Source organism: Condylura cristata, unplaced genomic scaffold (assembly GCF_000260355.1).
Source record: "Condylura cristata isolate star-nosed mole 26May11 unplaced genomic scaffold, ConCri1.0 scaffold00039, whole genome shotgun sequence".
In the NCBI taxonomy this organism is placed as follows: Eukaryota; Metazoa; Chordata; class Mammalia; order Eulipotyphla; family Talpidae; genus Condylura; species Condylura cristata.
This window is the reverse complement of record NW_004567140.1, coordinates 5,352,892-5,364,642: the sequence shown is the minus strand read 5'-3', so window position 1 is coordinate 5,364,642 and position 11,751 is coordinate 5,352,892. Positions and strand designations below refer to the sequence as shown.

Genomic DNA, 11,751 nt, shown 5'->3' with positions numbered 1-11,751 from the left:
TATGTTGCTTAATAGTATTTATTTAAGAGTATAGGTAGAACTAGAAAAGGAACATTTAAGCTCTTAATAAAAGCATTTTTAATCTTAATTGGAATCCAGCCTTGCTTGTGCCTTGCTTTACCCAGTACTCATGGCCTATGCACCACTGTCTGCATTAATCTCAGAAAGGATTTAACTGTTTCCCAACTCAGTCTGCATTCCCGGTGAAGAACAGGAGCTCCTAACCTCCCTAACTGGTTTGTTATCTGACCTTCCCGCTCAAGAGTCACCGCTCCAGGGCTGCCTTTCTTTGCTGTTAGCATAAATATATCAGAACAGTAAATCTACCTGGATTACGTTTTAGTTGTCTTAGCACTAAATAGACTAGGAATGTCTTCCAGGTCAGTACTGGGGGCATCTAGAGCAAGAAACAACAGAACATGGCTTTGTCCTGAGACCTGTTGACAGTTACAGCCAGGGTGATACAACTTTGGAAAGTTGCTTGTGGAGGTTCATAATCCCAGGGGCAGACCGGGCCCGTAGAACTTGAGACGCAAGTATAATGTACCTGTGTCAGATCGATGCGTTTCGGCCGCGGAGAATTCTGACCAGCTGGTACTGGGGTGCAGCCAGCCCTTGGCCCGGCCGCCGACACGGACCCCCAGCAGAGGCGGGAGATCAGCCCTGGGGTCTGGGGCAGTTCGGCCTGAAAGCGAACGGCCTCTCTTCCCGTCCAGCTTTCCTTCTCCCCCACCACGCCGATGAGCAGCCACGGCCGCGTCCTGTCCCTGCTGGTGGTGATGCTGCTCTCCTGCTGCGGACTGGCGCTGGTCTGCTGCGCCACGGGCTACACCCAGGGAGTGCACACGCTGGCGTTCATGGCCGCGGAGGTAAGACGCAGCCGCAGCTTTCGCAAAGCCCGTCACATCCTTGTTCCCAAGGAAGCTTGGGGTATTTCACCCACAAAAGTAATCAGAAGCGATGGATAGGTGCTTGGTCGCTCCTTTAACAGGCATTTTTTGAGTTCCGTTGCTTTGGGTTATTGAATCTGAATGCTGTTGAATGTTTTGTTTTTTCATGTAATTGCTACTACAACCTAATTGTAGTTATTTTTTGCCACCGTTAATGTAGTATTTGCTATGTGCTAGAGATCGTTCTCAGTGCTTTGCTATGTACTTCTATTTGCGAGTGGAGAAGCAGGCCTAGAGGGTGAAGTGACTTGCTCATGGTTCCAGAGTAGCGAGGGGCACAATCTGAGTTCCTCCGTGTGGCAAGGCCATTTCCCCTTAAGATGCTGTCAGTAGTAATTAATGAGAAAATACTGGTTCTTTTAGATAGGACCTAAGATTTTACTCAATGATGCAAATAAGTCAGGTATATTCAGTTATACTGTAATACAGTTAAACTGTATTATTTTGAAGGAATAATATGAGACGCTCTTGTGTATTTTTAAAGATTGTTTTTAAAGATTTATTTATTTATACATACAAGACCCGGGGTACCGGCCAGAGGTGCAAGGAGTGAGGCTATTCATCAGAGACAGAGTGGGGAGCAGAACAGGCCGGCTGACTGAAGCACACTGCTGAGGGGAGCAGCGGGGAGACAGGAGCGGTCTGCTGCGCCCTGTGGGTCACTCCCTGGCCAGGATCGAACTTGCGCTGCAGGGGCCACAGACAGGTCCACAGTGCTGCACTTTAACCTGTTGGGCCATTAGGACGGGCTCTCGTGTGTATTTTTAAATACACTTTTTTTTTTTTATTAAAGATTTTTATTTATTTGCGCATACAGAACTGGGGTACAGGCCAGAGATGCGGAGGGTGAGAGGATTCACCAGAGACAGAGTGGGAGCAGACAGGCAGAAGTACACTGCTGAGGGGAGCAGCGGGCGGGTCAGGAGAGGTCTGCCGCGCCATGTGGTCACCTCTGGGGCAGGCGGGAATCGAACTCATGCGGAAGTGGCTTTAGTTTCTCAGTGCAGTGCTTTAACCCGCTGCGCCACCAGGGAGGGCCCTAAATACACTTTTTAACCCTTTCTGAAAATAGTCATTTCTACTCAATAGAAATCAACATTTTCTCATTTGTCCTTATTTTCAGTAGCTATATTTGCTTTTATCCTCAGGCAAATGCTTTTATCTTGTCTATACTTGCTATTATTAATAAAAAATTGAAGTAATAGGTATACCAAAGTTATTTTAGCTAATACTAAAACACTGAGTTCAAAATTCCTAATTGGGCATTTATTAGTTAGGGCTAAAATATATGTTGCTTAATAGTATTTATTTAAGAGTATAGGTAGAACTAGAAAAGGAACATTTAAGCTCTTAATAAAAGCATTTTTAATCTTAATTGGAATACTTTCTGTATATGAAGTGTATACAGCTGTGTTTCCTCTTGAAAAAGATTAGTGTGTTTTACATATATTATAAATCATTTAAATAGTACTGTGTTTTCCTTCTTTGGTTTTCTTTTAATTATTATTAGGACAAATTTTTTTTTAAAAGTACACCTGAAAATAAAGACATTTAAATTAACCCTGTTAGGTCATACTAAACTATTTATTTTATTTTGACTCATTACTTTTTTTTAAAGATAATTCATCAGAGTGTATGTTATTTTGAATGAAAGCTATTTCACCTACATATAATGTTTATCTTTTGTGTAAAGTATTTTTCATTTATAGCTAGAATTTTCGTAATCTAAAATGTAAATAATGTTGGAACAGTCTTATTCTAATTAACTGAGAGAAAATGTAAAATGCACAAGGGGCTTATCTAATTTTTCACCCCTCTTTTCTGTGTGGGAAAGAAGAATTTCCAGGTGGTATGTGGAGAGCAGGTCCACTGGTCTGCACATAAGCTTCACTTTGTTAGGGGGTCACCACGTATTCAGACACCCCTTTAGATCATCCGCTGTGGTGATTTAATGTTGTTTATAGTAGAAGTGATGGTCAGACTTCTAGAATGAACCGCAGGCGGCAGAGACATCTTCAGGAGAGGGATGGGTGTAACTGGTGGTCACTTGTTAATAGGAAAAAGGCTTGATCACAATTGAGATTCCAGGTCTTGGAAACACGCTATGAAAGGCACAACAGGTGAAATAAAGTGGTTAGCAGCCTGAGAAACCTGCACCTCCCTCTTTGGGTTTTACTGAGGTATAGTTGCACACAGCTCTGTGCGCTTACAGTGTCCAGCAGAGGACTTGACGTACAGAGGCTGTGAGATGACCACCATGATAAGTTTCTTTACCACCTGCATCTTCTGTGGATTGTTCTCCCCTGAGATGAGAACGCTTAGGAGTTGCCTTTTCAGGGACTTTCAGGTAGGCCGTGAGCAGTGCCTAAGGCGGTGCCTTGAGCAGTGATGCAGCCTACTGACCGGTTCTGTGCCTGTTGGCCTGTCTCCCCCCCCAAACAGGCTGCTTTTCAGTTTAGCGCAGAAATGTATTTATCTGTCGTCATGCTGTAAAAATCAGACCTGAGCTTTCCTAACTTTTCCTAAACAATTTTTTACAGTCTCTCCTTGTGACTGTGAGGACTGCTCATGTGATTTTACGGTGAGTTGGAACTTGGGAGGGAGGTGACTGAAGCCGCTCACAAAGTTGCCTTTAGGGCGTGGTGTACACTAAATATCTGTCTGTAATATGACTGTGCTGTGTCACATTAAAGCTAACTCACTTGTGGCAGACTAATGAGGTGGCTTTCCTCTGTGTACTCCAGCTACGTAATTCACCTCTGGGATCTCAACCACGAGGGGACCTGGGAAGGAAAGGGAACCTATGTCTACTACACAGACTTTGTCATGGAGCTCACTCTCCTGTCCCTGGACCTCATGCACCACATTCACATGTTGGTAAGTTTCCAGAAGCAGCTCGGGGAGCTTCTTCTCTTAGAGTTGGGAAACCCGGGTTAGTGCCTGAGCAAATGGAACCTTTGTGGATGAACCACTTACAGGCCCTGGAGGCAGGCTCGGCTCAGCCTGCCGGGTTCGCCTGTTTTGTTTCGCCACTGGGTTAGAGCTGTGTCCTGGAGCCACTCTGGCTGGGGCCCAGCTCAGGAGCCGCCGCGGACACCTCCAGAGGCAGCTTGGTTGACCACGTCAGTAGCGATTCTTTTAGCCGGAGTTAGGGAGACACCGCTTCCTGGCCTCTCCTGGCTGCTAGTATTAGCGGCTCCTCTGTGGATGGTGGTGGCGCTGTGCGGTGCCAGCTGCTTCAGGGCTTCATGGAGTTTCCATCTTTGTAATGAAAAGCAAAATCTTTATATCAAAATTCCTCCTGCCTGCATTGTTTACATTTCAATTTGATATACAGGAAATGCCATTCTTGAAAGCTTGCTCTATTGGGTGGCCTTTCAGTGATATAATAATGGTGAGGTTCAGCATATTTGTTAGGCAATTAATTTAAATTGTAAGAATGTCAAGTCGCATTTAAAATTATTGGATTAATCCCAGCACATTTCTAAGTGTACTTTTTGAAAGTAACTTTTAAAAGACACTTAAGAAAAAATGTATATCTTTTGTTTAAAAAAAAAAGAGCTGCCCCCCCCCTTCCAATAGCTTGCAAGAGGCCCACAAAGATAACTGTTAACACTTTCCTAACACTTTTGTTGTGTTAACACTTTCCTAACACTTTTGTTGTACGGTTTCTTTATACATAAATTCGTAAGTTGACATATTGTGACTATATAGTTTAGATTTTTTTAAAACTTAAAATTTTCTTTATATATATATATATATATTTGTTTTTTAAAAAGATTTATTTATTTATGCACATAAGAACTGGGGTAAAGGCCAGAAGTGCAGGGGGTGAGAGGATTCACTAGAGACAGAGTGGGGAGCAGAACAGGCAGACGGAGATAGACTGCTGAGAGGAGCAGGGGGCGGGTCAGGAGAGGTCTGCTGCGCCCTGTCGGTCACTCCCTGGCCAGGGATCAAACTCGTGCTGCAGTGGCTGCGGACAGCTTCAGAGTGCTGCGCTTCAATCCCTGGTGCTACCAGGGAGGGGCCTTAGTTAGATTTTTTTTTTCCAGTTAATGATTTATGCATATTTTCCTGTGCTAGCAGCAAATTCATCTTATCCATTTTAATGTTTACAAAATCAAAATTCTACCATATAGATGGTTTAATTAACTCACTTTCATAAAGGGGTTAGTTTGTGTTGGTGTTTTGCTATTTCACATCTTATATGATTTTTTTTATCACATTTCTTCAAAGTAGTTTTAGCCTAATTTTTTTTTAACTACCAAATAATAAACTTCCAAAACGTTATTTATATGTATATATAAAAGACCTTGATGTGTAATTTTATTACACAATAGGTATAGTTAATGGCTATATAGTATTAGCCTTGTATGTGTTTACCAGGCATTTTGCTCATTTCCTGATTCTCTTTTTGATAGCATCTTTTTGCATTGTGCTGTTAAATTTCTGGTTGGTGCCTCATGAAGCTTTCTGTTGTTGGAACTCTAGGCCAGAGAGCATGTACATGGTTTAGGGTAGTGAGATAAATGTATCATTTGCTTCCTAAAAGATCTGCTTATTCATCAGCAGTTAAGAGCCTGTGTGGTACATTTCACCGTCGTCTCTTGCAAGTTGACATACATCTTTATTGTGTGTCCTCTTTCCTCTTAAGTTATTTGGCAACATCTGGCTGTCCATGGCCAGCCTGGTCATCTTCATGCAGCTGCGCTACCTGTTCCACGAGGTGCAGCGTCGGATCCGCCGGCACAAGAACTACCTGCGTGTGGTTGGGAACATGGAAGCCAGGTGAGGTGTCCAGGCTTCCTCACCTTTAGATCTTTCATAGTGACAGATTCCAGATTGTTTACTGCAGGCTGCTTGGTGAACTACCAACAGGATGGTGAAGAGTGTAGGCTTGGCGTCAGGCTTCTTGAATGTGAATCTTCGGTGCCATAGAGATTTGGGTCCTGAACTCGCTGTGCCCCGGGAGTCTCACCCCCGGGAGCGACAGCAGAGGTTCTTTGAACTGTTGGGAGCTTTCAGTGGGCTGACGCGTAGTGTACTTAGACTAATGCTGGGTACATAGTATATGCTCAGGAAATACTAAGTTCTTGTTATTTTTATCAATATCAAAATCAAGATAAACACTGCCACAGTCACCTCCCCACGGGTCTGTCACCCACGTCTGTGTCACCCAGTCCAGGGCCAAGAAGCCAGAGCCGCTTCTCCACACGTCTCTGCTCCATGTCCTTCCCTCACGTCCCCTTCTGGCTCCATCCCGCTTCCTTCCTCTTCAGTCCCCTCTCCAGATTCCGCTCCTCTCTCCTTAGCTCCACCCTCCTCCTCGGTGGGGCAGGGAACTGGGAACCTCCCCTTTTCATGAGGACCCCCCTGTTAACAAAGCCAGACTGAAGGTTTGGTGACTTTAATTGGGTATTTTACTTGTGTCTGCGGGAACTGTTTGGCTCTCTGGGAGTCTTAACTTCTTTGATTTACCCACAAATTCTTCCTCAGTTCATCGCTGACAGGCGCCACCATTTAGAAAAAGTTGGTTTCTTTGTGTTAGCTCTTACTTGCTCTTTGATGGACTACAAGGAGCAGGCAGGTGCAGTGTTGGTGATACTTGGAAATTCCTTTCTGAACAGGATTTCCCCAGTGCCGTTGGGAAGGTGTGGTCTGTAAGCTGTGTGCGGTTCTGTTTCCACAGGTTTGCAATCGCGACTCCGGAGGAGCTGGCTGTTAATAACGACGACTGCGCCATCTGTTGGGATTCCATGCAGGCCGCCAGGAGGCTGCCCTGTGGCCATCTCTTCCACAAGTAGGAGCTTTGTGAAGGGCCCCTGGAACTGGGGCTCTGTCCCAGGCCTGTGGTGCTTTTTGCTCCCGGGACTGAGGACTGATCCTGGCAGAGGTGGGGAGGTAGCCCGAGACGGCATGGTTCTGGCCCTCTGAGCCGCAAGGAGGCCTTGGGGCATCCTCCTGGGGCCTGCGCCTCTCCCGGCCCAGGCTTCCCCACCTGCAGTTTGCCACTCTCGTTTCTTGCTTTACGGCTAGCTTCAGATTCCTTCTCCACACGGCAGATAGGCCTGGGAGGTTTGAAAGAAAGGGTTTAGGTGATTCCTTGTTTTCAACACCTTGCTCCCTAATTGGGGTGAGAGAATGTGTATTTTCACACTTTGCATATCCCCAAAGCAATGCAAGTACGCAGAGAGGAGACGTGGCCGGAGATGGGACTAGATTAGGACTACTCACTGGCCCAGGGGGCTGTGACCGGTCACTCCGGAGGGTCTCCCCTCAGGGTCGGCCTGTGTGTGGCCTGTGTCAAGTCCTCGCTGTCTTACATGAGTCATTTTTAGGGGTCTCTAGGGCCCTGTTTCACTTAAGCCATCTTGTTTTTGTGAGGACATTTTTGATGTTGATGGACTTTGATGTACATTTTGGCCTTTTGCATCTGTGGTCAGTTTTGCATATCAGAAAAGTTTTGATCTTATATCTTTGATCTTACTGAATAATTATATCCTTTTGATATTGGTATTACATTTTAATCTTATTTTATATTTTCAGGGTTTTTCTTCTTTTTTTATTATCAGAAGGACTCTGAAATAGATTATCAGTAGCTCGACAAATAAAACAGGCTTTTTATAGGCTCCAGTGCTGTGTTGGGCTCTGAGGATAAATAAACACGACAGATAGAGTCTCTGCTTGCACAAAGCTTATCGTCTGAGGGAGGAGCCAGGAGCGAGCCGGCACACTCAGGAGCAGACTGTGCGTGGGGCAGGAGCTGCAGGGGCAGGCGCTGGCGGCTGAGGTAGACCGAGGGTCTGACTGCCCCGGAGGAGCGATCCTGAGCCGCGAAGGCTGCAGGGGCAGGAGCAGGAGGGGCCTCCGAGGGCGCTTGAGACTGCCACCGTCTCTGTGTGGCAGGCAGTGTGGCGTACTGGGCGAGCAGCAGAGACCTGGGGGGCCGGAACTCAGAACGTGGGGGCCGGAGAGCAGGCGTGACCCTCACCTGCGGGGCTTGCGGGCCAGCGCTGCGTGAGGCCCACTGGGGATTTTTAAGTCAGGGCTGGAAGGCTTGGAGGGATCACGCGCCCCTGGGGCAGGCGTGTGTGGAGAGCAGCCGGGGCTCCAGAGGGGGCTCCGTGGGGGACGTAGAGGTGGGGAGCAGACTTCGAAGAGGATGAGGCGGCGCGGGCTGCCCTGTGGGCCGGGAGAGTGCCGGGGCTCGAGTTCTGCGGCTGGCGGGCGGTGCCTGCGCGCTCACAGGGCTGCTGAGGTGTCTTCTGTTGGCTCTCCGGTAGCTCCTGCCTTCGCTCCTGGCTGGAGCAAGACACCTCCTGCCCGACATGCAGAATGTCTCTCAACATCGCTGACGGCAGTCGCGCGCGGGAAGACCATCAAGGAGAGAACCTGGATGAGAATTTGGTGCCCGTGGCAGCAGCCGAAGGCAGACCGCGCTTAAACCAGCACAATCACTTCTTCCACTTCGATGGTGAGCTGGCTCCACCCGCTAGAGCCCAGCAGGGGTGCTGTTAAAGGGGTGCTGTTAAAGGGGTGCTGTTTTTGTTGCAAGCCGCCCTGCAAAGGCCAGTTTAATATTGACTCCTGAGGAGCTGAAGGCGCTCAGGGTTGTCACTGAGGGGTTGTTCCAGGCATTTTCTGGACTGTGACTGCGTGAGAACGGGGCTGGGCTGACTCACCCCCTCAGGGGCTGCTGCCGCTGGTCACCGCTCGCTGCCTTGGGTGGCGCTCATGCCCAGTGCGGGGTCACCCCGCGCCTTCCAGGGAGTACCCGAAGAGGCGCACTGCCAGGGCCTGTTTCCTTGCCATGCAGTGTGACGATGCTGCGGAAGGCAGTGCGATAACCACCCTTCAGATTCTAAGGCCGTGGCCTCTGTGGGTGCCAGATTCCTGTGTCTGGAGCTGTTGCTGGTCTTCCTTAGTTCAGTGCCGCTAAATTCCGTGGCTTCATATTTCTTATATAAAAGCAGGTGGCCCTGGCCGTGTTCGGAGGCGCGCTGAGCGCCCCGACTGCAGCTGCCAGCAGGGAAGTGCAGATCCCTGCTGGCGGGCAGCAGGGCAGGGCAGGCTGGAGGGGCGGCGAGGAGGGCCGTGGCCGGGCTGGGTGCCAGAGCGGCTGGGAGGGGCTGCTGTGGGCTGCTGCGATGAAGAGCCTGCCAGGTCCTCTGAGATAGACCACAGCGCTTGGATGTGGGCTCTGGCTAGGGGCTCCCTTATTTTATGAATTATTACTGACAGCTTAGTCAAAAACACATAAAGTGAGCTTTATTTCTCCCTAATTAGTTTTTTTAATCAGCATATTTTATTGGGTAAGATCCTTGAGTGTGGTCATTGAACTTATGTTTTGTTTAAAGTTTTATTTTTATTTATTTATGCATATGAGAGCTGGGGTGCAGACCAGCACTATCGGGAAGGGTGTGTGTGTGAGAGGACTCGCCAGAGGCAGAGTGGGGAGCAGAACAGGCAGGGTGACTGAGGGGAGCAGCCGGGAGACAGGAGAGGTCCGCTGTGCCCTTTGGATCAGCACCCTGGCTGGGGATCGAACTCGCGCTGTGGTGGCTGTGGATGGCTTCACGGTGCTGAGACTTTAACTCCTGCGCCACCAGGGAGGCCCTGAACATTTTTTTTTTGCACACAAACGGTCACCAAAGTTTTACTTATAACACCCAAAGCCCTGAACATATATTTCATGCCTTGATTCTTTTTTGGTGAAGGAAAGAAAACTTGCCCTTGAACATGTGGCTTGGTAGCGGCTGGTCTCTCAGCCATCCTAGTGGGCTGCCTCTCGGGACCCCTTTCTTAGGGCAATAACCCAGGCTGCAGGTGTCCCGCTGCTCTTGGTCTCCGGGCCTGTGTCTCGGAGCTCTCTGCAAGAACTTTGAACCAGAAAACCCAGGACATTAAACCAGATTATGAAGTAGAAAATAGGGGTCGCGGAAACAATGTCTCTGGGTGAGTAGTATTTGCTTACAACATGCCAGAGGGGAGCAAAAACTCTGTCGTAGCAACTTAAAAACCTGCCTCCCGTGGAGACTCAGGGTGGCCTGCGCCCTGCGCCAGGGCTCCGAGAAAGCTGGGCCTCGTGTGGGTCCGGCTGGTTGCCGCCCTGGCCGCCACGAGTCCTTGCGCGCCTTGGGCGAGCGGCCTGACTCCCGAGTGCCTCGGACCCGCAGGGGCTGGGGCCAGTTCCCCCGAGGAGGGGCGCGGAGCGCGTGCGGCCGAGTGTGGGGCTTCAGTGAGGTGAAGGGCCGGGGAGGCGCCCTGAGGACGCCGCCCGTGACCGTGACCGTGACCGAGCTGGCTTCTGTGTCCTCCAGGCTCCCGGATCGCCAGCTGGCTGCCCAGCTTCTCCGTGGAGGTCATGCACACCACCAACATCCTGGGCATCGCGCAGGCCGGCAATTCCCAGCTGAACGCGATGGTGAGGCGCTGGCGGGCGCGGGCTGGCCGCGGGGAGGGCGCGGGCCCAGACCTGGGTCCTGCTCTGCTGCGCACAGCGTCTGGCTTCGGGCCTCGAGGCCTGAAAGTGGTGGGGAAGCAGCTTTCCTTGCGCCCTGTGGCGGATGACCCGGCGTTCTCCCAGCGCTCCCACACTCGCTCTGTGGTCAGGCCAGTTTGAGGACTGTCCCTCAAAAATATTTGGGGAATTACTGACTGGAGCGAATGATGTGCCCTTTATGAAAAATTCCATTAGACCTACCAAGTTTCCTCTACCCTTGCCCACGCCCTCCCCCAAATAAAAGGTAAGTGTCTGCGTGCACGTCTGTGGGGTGTGTGGGCGCGTGGGAGCCTCACTGATGCAGGGAGATTCCCATTCTTTCCTGTTTCTGTTACTTCCCAGAGCTTTGTGGTATGGCACTTTTGTAGCCTCGGGAAAAAGCGCCTCGCCCACGCTGAGGTAGCAGCGTTCATTGTGGGGCCCCAGAGTGCAGGCCGTGGTCAGGGCCAGGGCCCTGGCTACTGGGCAGCCGGCCAGCACCCTGGGGAGTCACTCGTGGGTTTGCCTTCCTGTGCTTACGAGCACCGAAAGGCCGTTCCTGCAGCTGGCGTTAGGGAACATAGACCGGCCTGCCTTGCACGAGCAGGCGCGAGTGCCCCCCTTAGAGAAAGTACATTCTGCTTGGGCTGGCGGTGACACACAGATGGGTCCTGGCCGGCGGACCAGCGCTGCGGCAGCACGGCGGCCGCGGCCTCACGGAGGCCTCGCCAGAGGGTCTCTCTGAGGAGGTGACGTTATACCCGGACACGAAGGACAGAAGGAGGCGCACCAGGGGAAGGAGGCAGTGGACAGTAGGTGCAAAAGCCGTGGGGGTGAGGGAACACCGGAAACTGAGGGATCACTGAGGTGGGAGCCCCGCCGGTGGGGGCCGTGTGTGGCATAAATCAGATTGCAGGGCCAGGTGATGCAGGGGCGTGTACCAGAGACATTTTGTGGAGGTGGAGTGGGGGATGGGACTGTGGTGATGGCACACGGGTGACTCGGTGACGGGAAACCCACGGAGATTACAATTGAGATGGGAAAAAAATGTACAAAATGATGTAAAAATTAACTATTAAGAAAAAAAAAAGCAAGTGACAGGAGCCAGTCAGCAGGCCTGGCCACCTCCCCGAGGCTGGCAGGCACCTGGGGGGGGGAGGGGGGGTGCCCTGTGCAGGGCGGCAGTGCAGAGGGGCGCAGAGGGGCGCAGACGGGCCATGGGACTCGTCAGGGGGCTGCGGCGGAAGTTCCGGCAAAGGAGGGTGGCGGATGCAGGCAGTTGGAAGGTGAACTCACGGGACGGGCGCTTTCATTCAG

At 50.4% G+C, this 11,751-nt stretch overlaps 1 protein-coding gene across 1 annotated transcript in view; it reads left to right on the top strand.

Annotated features, from left to right (window-relative positions):
• The window catches only part of AMFR (autocrine motility factor receptor, E3 ubiquitin protein ligase), a 23,266-nt gene that overhangs the window by 3,662 nt on the left and 7,853 nt on the right, over window positions 1-11,751 (top strand). The window contains exons 3-9 of the mRNA XM_012733204.1: window positions 717-869; window positions 3,491-3,531; window positions 3,695-3,827; window positions 5,608-5,741; window positions 6,643-6,753; window positions 8,237-8,427; window positions 10,274-10,377. Of these exons, the coding sequence (XP_012588658.1) occupies window positions 717-869; window positions 3,491-3,531; window positions 3,695-3,827; window positions 5,608-5,741; window positions 6,643-6,753; window positions 8,237-8,427; window positions 10,274-10,377 (867 nt within the window). The remainder of the gene's footprint in view (window positions 1-716; window positions 870-3,490; window positions 3,532-3,694; window positions 3,828-5,607; window positions 5,742-6,642; window positions 6,754-8,236; window positions 8,428-10,273; window positions 10,378-11,751) is intronic.